We start from the raw sequence: 17,203 nt of genomic DNA, 5'->3' as shown, positions 1-17,203 counted from the left end.
CACCGTATTAGCCAGGATGGTCTCGATCTCCTGACCTCGTGATCCGCCCGTCTCGGCCTCCCAAAGTGCTGGGATTACAGTCATTGCTGCTTCTTGAAGCAGTTTATCAAAATGGAAATTGTTTTTCAACTAAAACTTATTTCCATATCCTCCATTTTTTAAAGAATCTCTATTCAGAATTTGCTTTCACAGATCATTAAAACCATAAATTCAATTTTGTCCAGAATAACGGGGCTTTCTGGCAGGACCAGCAGGTTTCATATCTGCAGGATCCAACCTCTCCTTAACAGGTGTAGAGACTGAATATTAGTGGACACAACTGAATGTCAGTTGTGATTTTTAATACCATTTTCAATGATATGAAGTAACTATGATATGAACTCTCTTTGAAGTAGGCGGTGTGTAGCAGAGAGTATAGGAGCCTTCACTCTGAAACCAAAGTGTTCACCTTTGCATTCTAACTCCACTCCCCCTGTGCTTTGGACTTCGGGCAAGTTGCTTTGCCTTTCTAAAGCTCATTTTCCTTCTCTATAAAATGGACTGAGTTTTATATTTCATAGGGTTGTGATCACTGAAGGTTTCAGAGGCAGAATAATGTGGTTATAAAGAGCATGGGTCTAGAGTCAGGAGTTTGAATCATGCTTGACCACTTACTAACTTAATTTAACCACTCTTTGCCTATTTTCCTATTTACAAAAGAGAGATTATAATATCAAATTCCTAGGTTGTTTGTAAGGATTAAGTGAATTAATATAGAAAAATAGCTTAAAAGAGTGTCAAGCACATAGCAAGTGATCAACAAATGTGTGCTCTTATTATTAAGGGTTTAGGGGCTTCAGAAGTTTGAATGAATTTGGTGGATGAAGAGTTTTGCTTTGAGTGACCTTACAGTCTAGTAAAGGAGAAAAAACAAGGCATAAATATTAATAAAAACAAGGCAGAATATTATAGGAATTTTATAAGATGAACAAATAAAGTCCTGTGGGAAATAAAGGAGAAGGGTGTTAATTTCCATGGAAACGTGAAAAGAACAGAACTTGAAATGACAGTTAAATTCAACCTTACACAGAACATGTAGAATGCATACTTTCTCATTTGGCTGGTTAAATTCCAAGTAATTTTATAATTGACCTAATTGCAAAGATGTAGCTGAGCAGCACCATCTATATAATTCCCTATGGCTGTGGAATCAAGTGTCTGAAGATGCCTGGAGTCATGGATTTAAGAAACAGAAATGCTGCCACTCAGTCCACCCCTGCCACCTCCCACCCAGTTCCCTTCATCTAAGATTCCCATTGGTGGAGGGAGAAGTGGTTGCCAATTCTCACTTCCCTATTTAGGCAGATCCTCAAGCAGAGAGACTCCTGCCTGTTTTGTTTCTGCTGATATAGGGAAGTGGGTACCTCTAACCACTTCCCTAGGGAGCAGGCGCTACTGCTGCCTGAAGCCAAATATCTCTTCCCCGAAAAGGAAGTATAAATTAGAGAGAGACCCTACTCTGGGTAGCTTAAATAAAATATAAGCCCTGTTTCTCAGTCTTTGAAAGTTGTTAAATAGCAAGAGTTTGGAAATCCCTAAACTCGGTCCCAGGGCAATCATCTGCACAGACAGTTAGTCCAGAGAATTGGAGAGAGGACAGGCTATGGAGTGGCCAATCTTCCTCTGCCACCTACCACCTGCTCCATGTCAGGCAAGTCCCATTTCCTCTCTGCATTTCGGTTCTTCACCTGTGGAATAATAACATTAGCTATAATTCTCTGAGTGCTTGGGATGTGTCAAGCACATGTGAGGTTTTATGCTTCCCTTTTCACAAATAAAGAAAATGGAAGTTAAATAACTTACCCGTAATTACCCAACAAGTGTCAGGATTTAAATTCAAGTTTATCTCTAAAGGAGCTAGCACTCTTCCCTAAACCTTGCATGTAGTAGGTACTCAATAAATCACAGCTATTATTATTATTATTCCAAAGTGACAATGACCACAGTTATAAGACCACAGATACAAGAAAAATAAAACCAGCAGTAGTACCAATTGCCCTTTCTGCACTGGCACAATAAACATCATGTTAAGCTTTGTAGCTAGAACTATCTTACAGAGGAACAGATTTGCTCTTATAATTATAGCCTGACCAGAATCTTAGATCCAGAAAGAAGAGAAATTCCATTTATTCATGTTGCACTCTTAATAAAATAAAGGCAAAAGAACAGTGGAGTAGGAATTAGTAGGCAACTTACACTCATCACATTTTTTATGATGATCTTATTCCATTCTGATGACAACCCCCTTACTTTATCCTAATTTAATAGATGTTTAAAAAAGCAAGCTCTGAGTGGAGTAGTGATATGTTTGGCTTAAAATGGCTATCCTGACTTTAATGTGTTTAGTCCAAATTCCATCAATAAATAACCCAGCAACTTTTGGCAAGACATTTTGCTTCTCTTGGCCTGGAGTTATTTGCCCATAAGGCTTATCTTCCCTAATTGTATTGGCATCTAGCAGCCATTAACAATGGCTGCAGGGATAGCCCTTGTTCAAGATGAAACTCACCTGTCTGTGGGGTTGGCTGCTTAAAGTTGTGCTGTTTTCAGCCAAGAGTCTTTGTATATGCTTCTAGCTATAAATTTGATTACTTTGATAAAATGTGGCAGTAAATAATTTTTCTCACTATTCCTCTACTTTTACTCAAGAGAGTTCTCTGGAAGTTTGAATTATGGTATAAACAAAGCAGAACCTTTACGATGTGTTCATTGTCTTTAAGTGTATAGGAGATGTTTGCGGGGCAGTCTTGTAGTCATAACATTAACACTGCTGACTTTGAATTTATTTATTTTACATATAGAAATACAAAGAAGCTGCTGTCTGTCATCTAGGTATCCCCCAATAGTAATCCAGCAGTAATAAGATTGGGATAGTCTGACAAACCGTAGGCTATGCTGAGTGGAGAGCGCCGGGCATTCGTTTGTCAGAGAAGTTGAAAGGTTTTCTTTGCAGGAAGCTGCCTCTTGCCTGTACAAGTGGAACTGTGGGCATGTCCCCAGTCCCATGAGTGGAGGAGATTTCTTTTATTTAAAGATACTTAACTATTTCTAGGCTCATGAAAGACGCCAACCAGTAGTAGGGGTCCTAAGCCTAAGGGCTGTGTGTCAGATCTCTCTGAAGTGAGGTTATATTGAACCAACACAATATTTTGTTTTGTTTTGATGAATTTGCAAGCTCTTGCAGTCTAAGCACGTCTTAGTTAAGCATAGTATCCACTACTCTGTATTTAGCTGGCCAACTTCATTCATTTACGTTGTCTGCTGCTCCTTGAAACCAGGTGGTCTGTCATCTCTGAAAGAGTGGCTCCTATTTGCTGGGCTTTCATAGTGTGCTATACACTTTACATCTTATCCTCAAAACAGAACTGTGAGTTAGGTATTAGCATCTCCTATTTATGAGTAAACTGAGGCTTAAAGGGAAAAAATAGCCCAAGGCGAGATAACTAATAAATACCACCATTGATGACTGAGCCTTAAGCCGGTGCCCTAATAAGTCTCATTTTACTTGGTTCTGTCTGTGTCGTCTGGCCCCTGGACTTTTTCTAGGAAAGTCTATATAAAGGACCACTTGAGCCCATGACTTGGGCTCACTCTTTCATTTGAACAACAAGACACCTTATTGGTTTTATTACAGATGTCATCATCACCTAGCCTTCAGCGACTCAAGGTGTCATTTTTTTCTGCCTTCCTTATACCCACTGTGTTAATTTCTGGACCCCAGGTTTTCAAGCCATTGACAAATTCAGTGTGTCTATAATGTCTCCTTAGTGATTACTGAAGGAACTTGTTATGTTAGCCAAGAGAATACCTGGGGTGGTACTAGGATAATACCCACCTTCAAACAGAAGAATATTCAAGAGTGGACAAATGTCTATGGTTCCTAAGGGCAAAGCCAGGCAGAGTGAGTCCTGCAGAAAAGAATGCCAATTAATCAGGGCTGCGCAGTAATCCTAATGTCAAAACCACGCCCCAGGACCTCGATTTCTCTCCAGACACCAACTCCAAGATCCTCCACGGGGATGTGGGATTTGAGTTTAGGCGCTTGCGTCTCACTGCAGCCAGACGCCCCAGAGCCCGTCCCCAGGGACCCGCCCCCGCTCTCAGGGTCGCCGGACGCCTGACGCCGTATCCTGGCAACGCAGACGCTGAGCCTGAGCGCGCCCGCAGGCTCTTTGCTCAGAGCTCAGCCCTACATAGATCGGCGTCTGCCATGGCCTCCAAACAAACCAAAAAGAAAGAGGTGCATCGTATCAACTCGGCGCACGGATCGGATAAATCGAAAGAGTAAGGGACCTCTGCCTGCCCGTCCATCCCTTGGCCTAGTCCCTCGGCATCACCACTAGTTCTGGGGCTGCCTCCCCGTAGCAAACTCTGCCAGGGCAGAAGTTTAGTGGCCTCCTGGCAGCTTGTCTTCTCTAGTAAACCAGATCCAGGAGGTGCTTGCTCTCATACTTCTCTCTTACCTGTCTTGATTCACTTCCTTTCCCAGAACCCCTGATTTTCTTGCTTTGGATGCTCGACTCCCATGGGTGAATCGCCCACCCCTCCTCTGCTTCATAGCCCTCTCAGACAGTTAGAAAGGCCATAGCTTTCCTAAGAAAGAGGCATATCTCAAAGACTTCTGGTTAAAGCCACATCTGCATGGCCCCAGAAATGATACAGACAGAGAAGGACAGACAGACACACATGGACACATTTCACCTTAATGGTGATTTGCTAGTATGCATCTGCTCAGTCCAACGACTCCGACCTTTAATCAGATATAATCAGACATGAAGTGGCTTCAAAACCTTCAAATAGCATAAATGTATAGTTCATGCTACTAAGGTTTACTCTGAGAAAGTAGAAGTAGACCCTCGATCAGGGAATCTTTATGGTGCCTTTGTCCTGGGCTGGTGTTAGGTGGTGTGTCTTAGGATGTACTTTCCCACGTTTATTATTTTCTTTGGTCGGTTTCCCTAGAGATATCCAGTTATCAGCAGCACAGGACTGGGGCTATTGTTTGAACTTATGCCATTTCTAACGTTCATTCCCACTTGACAATCCCAGCTGCCAACCCTGCTTCAGTGGGATCATTCATGTTCTTCACGCTCTGCCTGATGGGAAGGGTGATGCAATCAATCATTTCAAATTGAAGTTTTACATCCTTGATGCCTGTTTCTCCATTTCCTTCCCTGGCTGAAAAATTCCACATTGGACTGATCCCGAGGATTCACTGATCCCTAGGATTTAAACTCTTTCTCTTTGTGAATTCTTCTCCCAGACTCATTCCCATGTCTGTGAATCTCTAGTCTCTTAGTTCTAACCTCTCTCATAAGCAGGTTTCCAATTACCTGGCAGATAATCCACTCCTTTTACTAGCTTAAATTTTAGATATAACATATATAAGTAATATTACATATAAAATTGTATATAGATATTACATGTCTAATAGGATTGCTCTACTTCTGTGTACCAAAGTCAGGTCTTTTCAGCATTGTCTAAGGGTTTCCATTCCTCTAGGTCCAAGGCCAAGGAGGCCCATCAGAATCAGGCCTCTATTACTTCTCTAACGTTACGTTCCACTAACTTCCTCTCCACTCCCTGAGTCATCTCAGGATTGTTCCCACCGCAGGCCTTTACACTTGCTGTTTCCCGTATTGGAAAGCTTTTCTGCTCAAATATCTATATGGTTTTCTCTCTCCCTTCCTTCAGTAGTTTACCTAAATATCATTTTCTCCCATTAGCTTCTTTGGCCACATGATTTAAAATTACAACCTCTACTTCTCTGCCAAAACAAAACAAAACACAACAAAGCTCCCTGTCTTCCTTCACTCCTTTGTTTATTTTCATTGACTTTTTTTTTCTCATTTAACATGCTATATATTTCACTTTTTAAAAACTACATTTTTTTTTCATTTGTCTTCCCAATAGGGAAGGCAGGGATTTTTCCTTTTCTATTTTATATACTGTTGAATTCTTAGTACTTAGAGTAGTTCCAAGGTCATACATAGTAGCTCTCAAAAGTATTTAGTGAATGAATGAGTGACTCTCTTAACTAGGAGACATTAAAGGATTGCAAAAGAATTTTGAATACACCCCCCCCCCCATACACACACACAAATAACTAAGTCACTGATGTTATAAGTAATACACATTGAAGGCTCACAACTCTTTAGGAGCTTTGGGAAAATCTTGGACTTTAATGAATTTATATCCTGAAAGAGATGTGACTGTTAACTCCCATAAAGAAACTTATCAAACCAGACACCATAAAACACATTACTTATCCTGATCCTGTGATGGTTGTATTACACAATAGAAACTAGATTCCCACTGGTAAGATGCAAACTCTCTTCTTACTAAGAATTCTTATTTCTTTTTGAGATAGTAATAAATGTCTAATATGTTTTTTCTAGAAAATATGTGAATTATATCAATAAAAATGTATGCATATATTTATGAAAATAGAAGAGGAAGGGCAAAGAGTTATTTTTTAAAAGCTAAGATTTGTTAGAAACTATCTATTGAGCATCAAACACCAAATCATTAGATTTTTCTGTAGCATTAAATGATAGGATGTTAAGTTCATTATAAATCAAGTCTATCTTCTAAGTTTAACTAAAGAACTAATCACAGAACCTAAGCTCACCCATAGATTTAGGACAGACAAAGTGTCACTTAGTATGAGGCATAGAGATCAAAGTCTAGCAAGGCCCTTTATTTAAAATACACTAGGAGATTTAGAGTAAGTTTTTATGTCATTTTACCACACCTTGTGTTTACACATCCAATAAATGCCACCAACTCTAACATGGTCCTGGATACAGAAATAAAAGAAAGTCTTCAGAGCCTTGAAAATGGCTATGCAATAGAATCTTATTCTCCTAGAGATGCCATCTCTGGCATCTCTCTTTTGCCCTAAAATTATGTGTCAGACTGGGAATAAGTGTCATGTTTGGCTTTTGCCTCATATGGCAACTAGCACACAAAAAAAGTCACCATGTGTTTATTAAATGAGCTCATAGTTATGTTATCCGCCTTGGTTTTCATTCCTTCTGAATTTGATTGAAGCCCAATTTTCCTTCTCTTTCCTTTTTGATCTGCCATTGGCAAAGTTCAAAAACTGAGATGTTACAACTGATTACAGTAGAATCATCTATGTTCACATTAATAAGTAAATATAACTTTGAATCACCAAGAAAAACTATTCCAGGTAACTAAGCTGTAAGTCTTTTACATTAAACAATTTCTATTTTATCTATTTCCTAGTTCTCTGTATCAGCCAGTATGAAATCACTATTCTAGGGTGATTCACTCTGGCATCAGTTTTTTGACATTGGACAAGTCATTTTCTATTCTGACATTTAGTTTTCTCTTCTTTAAAGGGGGAGCCCTTTAATTAAAGTTGCTCTTACCCCAGCATGTCCTGTTCTCCCTTCCCTGCTTTATATTTTCCTCCAGTTCTAAGTTTCCATGATTTTATCAGATAAATGTTTTAACTTCACTGGACCCATAATTGGTGAGGGGATTTTGTTACAGTGAAATGTTTAAAATCACGGTTTAATTGATTGTCCTGTTAATCATCTTTTAACATAACAATTTTTAACATAACTTTAACATAACATCACAACTGTCACAGATTTTAACTCTCGTTATCAGTATCTTAGTTCGAGCTACTGTAACAGAATACCATAGACTGGGTAGCTTAAACAACAAACATTTGTTTCCCGCAGTTCTGGAGGCTAGAAGTCAACAAGCAGAGTGCCAGCATGGTCAGGTTTGGGGAAGGCTCTTTACTTCAGGGATCCCCACCCACTGGGGCTGTGGATCAGTACCAGTCTGGTCCATGGCCTGTAAGGACCTGGGCTGCGCAGCAGGATATTACAGGCAGGGGGGTCAACATATCCACATTTCCACCTGACCTCCCCCTCCTGTCAGATTAGCAGTGGCATTAAATTCTCATAGGAGTGCAAATGCTATTGTAAACTGTGCATACAAGGGATCTAGGTTGTATGATCTTTACAAGAATCTAATGCATCCCCCTCTCCATCCGTGGAAAAAAATTGTCTTCCATGAAACTGGTCCCTGTGTGCCAAAAGGTTGGGGACGACTGCTCTACTTAACTCACAAGTATCCGTCTTTTTGTATCCTCACGTGCTAGAGAGAGAGAAGGCTGGTTAGTTCTGTTACTTTTCTTATAAGGACAATAATCGCATCATGAGGTCCCACCCTCATAACCTAATTACCTTCCAAAGACCCCATGTCCTAAAACTATTCCATTGAGAATTAACATTTTAAGATGTGTATTTTGGGAGGGGAGTCACTGATATGCAGTCTGTAATATAAACTAATAACAAGTAGCAATTATAAACACATTTAAATTAATTGATCAATCTAATTGATTTGAAAACTAATAGGTGCTACAGAGATTCATTCACCAGTTAGATGCCACTGGATTGATTTGTAGTGATATCAAGACAAAAATTTGATCTTCTTGGAAGTACTAAATATAATTCTTTGTGTATATCATAGACAACACAACAGAGACAAAAGAAGTCATGCAATTTAAGTATTGACAGTATTAATGTATAAACTTTATACACTAAAATACTTGGAACCTTAATGGGAAGTTTGAGATAGGGACACAATTTGATGTTTGTAGTCATAAAATTTTTTTCACTTCCAAAAGGACATTCAAACCAAGATTGAAAAACAGGTCATCTGTTAAACTAACAAGAACCATATAGCCTTGTAGATTTGTACTTATAAAATAATATTAAGCCTCTTTCAAAAACAGAATGAAATATATTTCATAATTTTCAAGTTATCTAACTTATGACTAAAACCAACATCCAAATTTTATAGAATTTTCAAAAATGATCAGCATGTCTCTCTATAGGAAATTTGAAAAGGATACTATTACGAACGCTGAATTCAAGATTTAGTACAATGAAAACCAACATAAAATAGAGGAATAAATATCTTGCTGTGTATTAGATTAAGTGAATTCTTTCTTGGTTGTCTGAGGCCCAAGAGGGAGATAATCCAATGAAACTATGCAACAGAGGTTGGTACCTAATATGTTCCTCTACCTGCAGTGTTCAGAAAAGAAACCTCCCCTAAGTCAACAGGACACATTAGGGAGGTCCTCTCTGTAACCCGTTCGCATAGCTCACACCAGAAGGCAGAGGTAAGAGGTGAAACTGTTAACAACCCAGGGGTCACCTGAGTCTTGTGATTTCCCCAGGTGACCTGTGTGGAACTCAACAACTATAGTCAATTAACAAATTTAAAAAGTCGGTTGGAATGAGCATCCCCCAAAGTTCTACAATATGGCCAAGGACTTTGATTGTACATTGTTCTTTTTTTAGTAGCCATTCCAAATATCGTGAGATGCATTGTTACAGGAAGTCCCTTGTCCTCCTAAAAGCCACCTCACTTCTCTCTAAGGAGAATGGCCCAGTCCTTTCCCAAGTCCACAAAGGGGAGGTGATAGCATTGCTTTCGTGTAAATAATGTAATGCAACATTTTTAAAATCTTCACCTTAATACTTTTGTGTTTAGTTTTATTTTGAATCATCAGCCTTTTGGTCCCCTTTTTTGTCCCCAGTTTGAGATGTATAAAGGCTTTTGCTCTCCCTGGGAGAGGGTGGAGGCAGCCAGGGCTTACCTGTACATTGACTTTAGACCAGTTGTATAAAAGTGCACCTTAAAATGGGAAAAAAAAAAAAAAAAAAAAAAAAAGATCAACTTCAGTGACAGAAACTTTCCCAGAGGATAGCTTATTCTTTATGCCTATTTCCCAATTATTTATTGAGCATTGCCCATGCCTAAGTCACTGGTAGGCCCTAGGTAATAAGGAATTCTGAAACATGATGCTTTCTGTCAAGGGATTTATACTCTGGGGCCAGGGAAGGGAGGATTCATATAGAAGTAACTAGGAGATACAGAGTAATGCCACATTTGACAGGAGAAACTTGTTGGAAGTCATAGAAGGAATCATGCGTTGGTGTGAGGGTAAAGTAGAGAAATCATGAGACTCCTAAAATGAGTTAGAGGAGAGGAAGAACACTTCCAACTGGGGCTGGTTTTTCATTGCCTCTGTCTAATAGCCACTCTTCCATTTCAAAAGGCATAGGTTAGTGGGGTGGTCAGTGCAGGCAACAGGAAAGTGGGGCACAGGTTATCCAAGTTGAATCATAAAGCATCTAAGATGAGTATCCAGCAGAATGACAGGGCTAGATTAAATAATTCAAACTATATATATTGGGGAAATACACATGGTTTCAAACATCAAAATGGTAATTTATGATGTACAATTTGACAATTGCATAGAATTTATGCTGGATTAGAAATCACTATAAGAAATAGTGATAGTCTGAGATAATGGGGGAATGCGTGATTCTTGATCCTCCTGACGATAGTGAGGAACATATTAAATGGGATGTGAGTGTGCACCGTGCACAGCAGATCTGTAAGATGATTGTGGTTAAAGACTATACAAGCCAAGTTTCCAGTCTCCAGTTGCAGTTTTAATATATGATGATGATGTCCAGGCCAGGATGCCATCCTGTCTGAAAAAGAAAATAAAAAATGTTTAGATAAAATTCAGTGACAGATTTCTGAATGCCTTGCCTTACTTATTTTGCATTCTCTCTAGGGCCTGAATATATATTTTATATTTTATATTATATATTTCATAAATGCATGTGTAACTTAATTGAGTTGAACAGCAAACTCAGTGCAGGAGCTAAACCATAAACCCCCTGACTCAGAACCAGAGAGAAACTGGGAGAGCCCAGAGGGAAAAGGCCCTGTCACAGTCATCTGCAGCACCCGGGACAACACTTGGCACAGATTCGGACACTTTACAAATGTCAGTTGTATGTTTTTAAGTATAAAAAACACAGCAAAATTCCATGTTTAATGAGGATACCCCTTTATTTTTAATAGGGCCCTTAGTTCTCCCTTTGAAATAGTCTCAATCTGAGCATTTGTTTAGTAATTTGGCACAATTTAAGAATTATCTCCGGTAATGAAATCTTTTCTTAATCATCCAATTGGTAGTTTTGAGGCAGAAACAATTCTGTTTATTCTGTAGAATTATTATAGAGGTAGAATTAGACTGAAAAGACTTAAATTAACAAACTAATGGAATTAGCCCTTCGTTGTTACCTAAAAACATAATCAATTTTATTCTTTGAAACTAATAACACTGTTGCTAATACTTTTAGATTAGTGGTCCCCAACGTTTTTGGCATCAGGGAGCAGGATCGGTTTTGTGGAAGATGATTTTCCTCCAATGAGGGTGGGCAGGGGGGAATGCAGTATTTCTCATAAAGAGTGCACAACCTAATAGCTTCTCATAGGAGTGCACAACCTCACATGTGCAGTTCACAATAGGGTTCGTGCTCCTATGAGAATGTAATGTGTTCACTGATCTGACAGGAGGCAGAGCTCAGGCAGTAGTGCATGCTCACCCACTGCTCACTTCCTGCTGTACGGCCCAGTTCCTAACAGTCCATGACCTGTACTGGTACTGCAGTGACCTAGGGGTTGGGGAACCCTGTTCTAGATGAGCAAAATAATAGTAACTTAATCAAAAGGGGCTATGTAAAGATTTTAATTGACTTTAATATTACTTTGACACTTCTAGGTCACCAATTACGTATATCTCCTAATGCTATCCCTCCCCCCTCCCCACAATAGGACCCAGTGTGTGATGGTCCCCTTCCTATGTCCAAGTGATCTCATTGTTCAATTCCCACCTATGAGTGAGAACATGCGGTATTTGGTTTTCTGTTCTTGCAATAGTTTGCTGAGAATGATGGTTTCCAGCTGTATCCATGTCCCCACAAGGGGACACGAACTCATCCTTTTTTATGGCTGCATAGTATTCATGGGCGGTATATGCCACATTTCTCCAGTCTGCCCGATGGACATTTGGGTTGATTCAAGTCTTTGCTATTTGTAATTAGTGCCACAGTAATCAGTGTGCTGGCTATAGCGCATGAATCAAATCCTTGGGATATCCCCGCAAGGGAATGCGAGAATGACTGTCGCGAGGACACACACTGTTTTCCACAATGGGCTTGACAGTTTACCTAGCCACCACCCAGTTGTAAAAAAGGCGTTCCCATCCTCTCCCAGCACCTGTTGGTTTCCTGATTTTTTTTAATGATTTGCCATTCTAATGTGTAAGATGTATCTCATTTGTGGTTTGATGCAGCGTGGCAAGATGTGGTTCATGGTCTGTGCGTGCATAATATTCTCCTTTTGAGAAGTGTCTGTTCATCCCTGCCCCACTTTTGAAGGGTTGTTTGTTTTTTTTAGTAGGGAGCTTTTTTTTTTTTTTTTTTTTCTGAGGACGTGAGTCTTGCTGCTCGCCCACGGCTGGCAGTGCAGTGGCGGATCTTCGGCTCACTGCAAGCTCTCTCGCCTCCTGGGTTAACGCCTTTCTCCTGCCTCCAGCCTCCAGTAGCTCTACAGGCGCCACCACCGTCGCCCGGGCTATTTTTTTTGCATTTTAGTGAGACGGGCATCCGATTAGCGAGGATGGTCTCTGATCTCCTGACCTCGTGATCCGCCCGTCTGGTCCTCCAGTGCGGATTACAGATTTGAGTTTTGGTCTGGATATTAGCCCTTTGTCAGATGAGTAGATTTGCAAACTCCCTAGGTTGCCGCCCGAGCTTGGCGGTGTGCAGAAGCTCTTAGTTTAATTAGACCGCAAGGCTTTCTGTGTGCCATTGCTGGTGTTTTAGACATGAAGTCCTTGCCCATGGGCCTTAGTCCTGAAGAAACGTTTTCTTCTAGGGTTTTTAGCTAAGGAAAGCCACCATCTTGATTAACTAAGGGAAAGAAAGGATCCAGTTTCAGCTTTCACTTAGAGCCTCCCCCAGCACCATTTATTAAATAGGGAATACTTTCCCCATTTCTTGTTTTTGTCCACAAATTATTTAAATCAAGGAATTTGTATAATATGAAAGATTGGATAGAAACATTACTAATCTTTCTTATTTTCAACCTTGATAATCAATGTATGCATATGCTGTCATGCCATGGTACACAAGTGGCCAACAAGGTGCTTTGAAATTTTATTTTAGCATTCCTTCCCAGGGTAGCTACAAGCTAATTAAGTACAGGTTTTTAAGGCTATAGCTATGTTAATTTGCATGGCTGAATAAGCACATAGTACATTTTTAAAGTAAATAAGCATATATTTATTTTTTCTTTTCTTATTTTTTGGGGTCTCTTTTTTAGTTGTTGGTGGTGTCAAAATGAAGGCCATAATCCAAATATTTTGTAATTATTTTTTTCCATCTTTCTGACCTGGAGATATTAATTAATTAATATATTAAACATCAGAATTTAATACATTACTTCAGTTGGATTCTCAGAAGATTAATATGCCCATTTTACCTCTGTTTCCTCACCTCACCGTCTCCAGTTCAGCGTACTTTCGGACCGATCTGTCCACAGTTGCTTGCTTTCCAGAGATTCTCAGAGGCCAGGGTCAACCCAAAGCTATTGCTCAGCTTCTCATCAAAGTTTCTGCAGCATTTGTTTCTGAGTGGTACTATTTAGAAACTACTATTTATGTGTGTGTGTGTGTGTGTGTGTGTGTGTGTGTATAGAGCCATATTCAGCGGAGCTATCTACTAAATCCAAGGGCATGATATGTATCCAGGTGAATTATTAAATTAATTAAAAAGCTACAGGTTATTAAAACTTTATGGATAGGCCAGGTGTGGTGGCTCACACCTGTAATCCCAGCACTTTGAGGGGCTGAGCCAGGCGGATCACGAGGTTAAGAGATTGAGACCATCCTGACCAACATGGCGAAACCCTGTCTCTACTTCTCTACTAAAAATACAAAAATTAGCTGGGCTTGGTGACACACGCCTGTAGTCCCAGCTACTTGGGAGGGTGAGTCAGGAGAATCGCTTGAATCAGAGAGGCAAAGTCTGCAGTAAGTGGAAATTGTGCCATTACACTCCAGCCTGGTGACAGAGCAAGACTCTCTCAAAACAAAACAAAACAGATCAAACAAAAAACCTTACGGATATAAAGGGAAAGGGACAGAAAGTAGGAAGAACTGAGAACTATTTTCCTTGCTTTTGTCCCAGGTATGAACCAGAAATACCTGGGAAAAAAACCGAGTTTAATCAGGTAAGGTTAAGGTCAAGGGTGAAGGCTGTCCTGTGCAAATTGGCAATGGGGCCCTTTCAGCATACTGAAAAATGCAAATTAATTAATTAGAAATTTGAGACAAAGCCTCATCTTTGTTCTACCTTGAGTCAGGGTCTAAGATCAATTTGGAACTACTTTGTACCACAAAGAGGTTATGAGCAAAATGGTTGGCAGTTCCTTTTTTTTTTTTTTTTTTTTGCTTCTTTACTTTTCCCTTCCAAATTTAGTTTCAATGATACATGTGCAGGTTTCTTATATGGGTAAATTGCACATTGCTGGAGTTTAGTTTACAAATTATTTCACCAACCAGGTCCTCACTACAGCATCAGATAGGTAGTTTTTCCATCCTCCTCATCCTCCAACCTCCACCCTCAAGTAGGCCCTGTTATCTATTGTTCCCTTATTTGTGTTCTATGTGCTCAGTGTTTAGCTACTATTTATAAGTGAGAACATGTAGTATTTGGTTTTCTGTTCCTGTGTTAATTCACACAGGATAATGGCATCCACTTCCATCCAGGTTGTGGCAAAGGACATAGTTTCATTTTTAATGACTGCATAGTATTCCATGTTGTATATGTACTATATTTCCTTTATCCATCCCACCGTTGATGGGCACCTTGGTTGATTCTATGCCTTTGCTATTGTGAATAATGCTACAATGAATATACACATGCATGTGTCTTTATGGTAGAATGATTTATATTCCCTTGGGTATATACCCACGAAAGGGATTTCTGGGTCAAATGATGGTCCTGTTTTAAATTCTTTGAGAAATCTCCAAATTGCTTTCTTGGAAATGGCTGAACAAATTTGCATACCCTCCACCAATGTACAAGTATCCTCTTTTCCCTAAACTTCACCTGCATCTGTTATTTTTTGATTTTTTGTAATATCCATTCTTAATGGTGTGAGATGATTGATTGGTATTTCTCTGATGATTAGTGATGTTGAGCATTTTTTCATATGCTTGTTGGCTGTCTGTTTATGTCCTTTGTCCATTTTAAGTGGGGTTGTATGTTTTTTGCTTGTTGATTTAAGTTCCTTATAGATTCTAGATATTAAACTGTTGTCAGATGCATAGTTTGCAAATATTTTCTTCCATTCTGTTGGCTGTTCATTTACTTTGTTGATAGTTTCTTTTACTTTGGAGAAGCTCTTTAGTTTAATTAAGTCCCGCTAGTCAATTTTTGTTTTGTTGCAATTGCTTTTGGAGCCTTCATCATAAAATATTTATGTCCAGAATGGTATCTCCTAGCTTTTCTTCTAGGGTGTTTTTTAAACAGTTTTACATTTTCCATTTAAGTCTTCAATCCATCTTCAGTTGCTTTACGTACATGGTGAAAGAAAGGGGTCCAGTTTCAATCTTCTATATATGGCTGGTCAGTTATCCCAGTACCATTTATTGAATAGAAAGTCCTTTCCACATTGCTTGTTATTGCTGACTTTGTCGAAGATCAGATGGTTGTAGGTAGGTAACTTTATTTCCATGTTCTGTAACCTGTTCCATTGGTCTGTGTGTCTGTTTTTGTATCAGTATCATACTGCTTCAGTCACTGTAGCCTTGTAGTATAGTTTGAAGTTGGCAAACATGATGCCTCCAGCTTTGTTCTTTTTGCATAGGATCGTCTTGGCTATTTGGGTTCCTTTTTGGTTCCATATGCATTTTATGATAGTTTTTTTTCCAATTCTGTGTAAAATGACATGGGTATATTGATAGGAATAGCACTAAATCTCTAAATTGCTTTGGGCAGCATGGTCATTTTAACAATATTGATTTTTCCTATCCATGAGCATGGGATGTTTTTCCATTTATTTGTGTCATCTCTGATTTCTTTAAGTAATATTTTGTAATCCTTCATGTAAAGTTCTTTCATCTCCTTGGTTAGCTGTATACCTAGGTATTCTATTCTTTTGTGGCTATTGTGAATGGGATTGCATTTTTAATTGGATCTCAGCTTGGATGTTTTTGGTGTATATAAATGCTACTGATTTTGGTACATTGGTTTTGTATCCTGAAACTTTGATGAAGTTATCAGGTCTAAGAGCCATTGGACTGAGACTTTAGAGTTTACTATGTATAGAATCATACAGTCTACAAAGAGAGATAGTTTGACTTCCTCTATTCCTATTTGTATGCCTTTTATGTATTTTTCTTGCCTTATTGCTCTGGCTAGGACTTCCAGAGCTATTTGGAATAGGAGTGGTGAGAGTAGGCATCCTTTTCATGTTCTGGTTCTCAAAAGGAATCTTTCCATCTTTTGCCTATTCAGTATAATGCCGGCTGTAGTTTTTCATAAATGGCTCTTATTATTTTGGTGTATGTTCCTTAAATGCCTAGTTTGTTCAGTTTTAATGTGAAGGGGTAACAGATTTTATCAAAAGCCTTTATTTAGTATATTGAGATGATCATGTGGTTTTTGTTTTCAGTTCTGCTTATGTGATGAATAATGTTTATTGATTTGCTTTTGTTGAACCAACCTTGCATCCCATGAATAATGCCTACTTGATTGTGGTGAATCAGCTTTTTGATGTGCTGCTGGATTTGGTTTGTTAGTATTTTGTTGAGGATTTTAGCATCTGTGTCCATCAAGAACATTGTCCTGAAGGTTTTGTTTTGGGATTTTTTACATTGTGTCTCTACCAGGATTTGGTATCAGAACGATGCTGGCTTCATAGAATGAGGTAGGGAGGGTTCCCTCCTCCTTGATGTGTTGGAGTCATTTCAGAGGGATTGGTACCAGCTCTTCTTTGTATGTCTGGTAGAATTCTGCAGTGAATCCATCTGGTTCAGAGTGTTTTCTGGTTAGTAGGGTTTTTTTTTTTTTTATTACTGATTCAATTTTGGAACATGTCATCGGTCTTTTCAGGATTTCAGTTTCTTCCTGGTTCAAATTTGGTAGGTTGTATGTTTCTAGGAATTTATCCATTTCTTCTAGGATTTTTAGTTTGTTTGCATAGAGCTGTTTGTAATAGTCTCTGAGGGTTTTTTTTT

The 17,203-nt window shown here is 39.1% G+C and overlaps 1 protein-coding gene and 1 long non-coding RNA gene across 2 annotated transcripts in view; one reads left to right on the top strand and one right to left on the bottom strand.

Annotated features, from left to right (window-relative positions):
• The window catches only part of LOC108533190 (uncharacterized), a 52,516-nt gene extending 48,401 nt beyond the window's left edge, over nucleotides 1-4,115 (bottom strand). Inside the window, exons 1-2 of the long non-coding RNA XR_001886677.1 lie at nucleotides 3,875-4,115; nucleotides 1,674-1,727 (exon numbers count right to left, since the gene is read on the bottom strand). This is a non-coding gene — a long non-coding RNA (uncharacterized LOC108533190). The remainder of the gene's footprint in view (nucleotides 1-1,673; nucleotides 1,728-3,874) is intronic.
• A 63-nt stretch (nucleotides 4,116-4,178) lies between these two features.
• ADGB (androglobin) overlaps nucleotides 4,179-17,203 on the top strand; it is a 243,402-nt gene continuing 230,377 nt past the window's right edge. The window contains 1 exon segment of the mRNA XM_017877613.1: nucleotides 4,179-4,323. Within this exon segment, the coding sequence (XP_017733102.1) occupies nucleotides 4,250-4,323 (74 nt within the window). The 5' untranslated portion in view covers nucleotides 4,179-4,249.

Source organism: Rhinopithecus bieti, unplaced genomic scaffold (genome assembly GCF_001698545.2).
Source record: "Rhinopithecus bieti isolate Rb0 unplaced genomic scaffold, ASM169854v2 scaffold_10706, whole genome shotgun sequence".
NCBI lineage: Eukaryota > Metazoa > Chordata > Mammalia > Primates > Cercopithecidae > Rhinopithecus > Rhinopithecus bieti.
The sequence above is the reverse complement of the archived record's forward strand: the minus strand, read 5'-3'. Positions and strand labels throughout refer to the sequence as shown.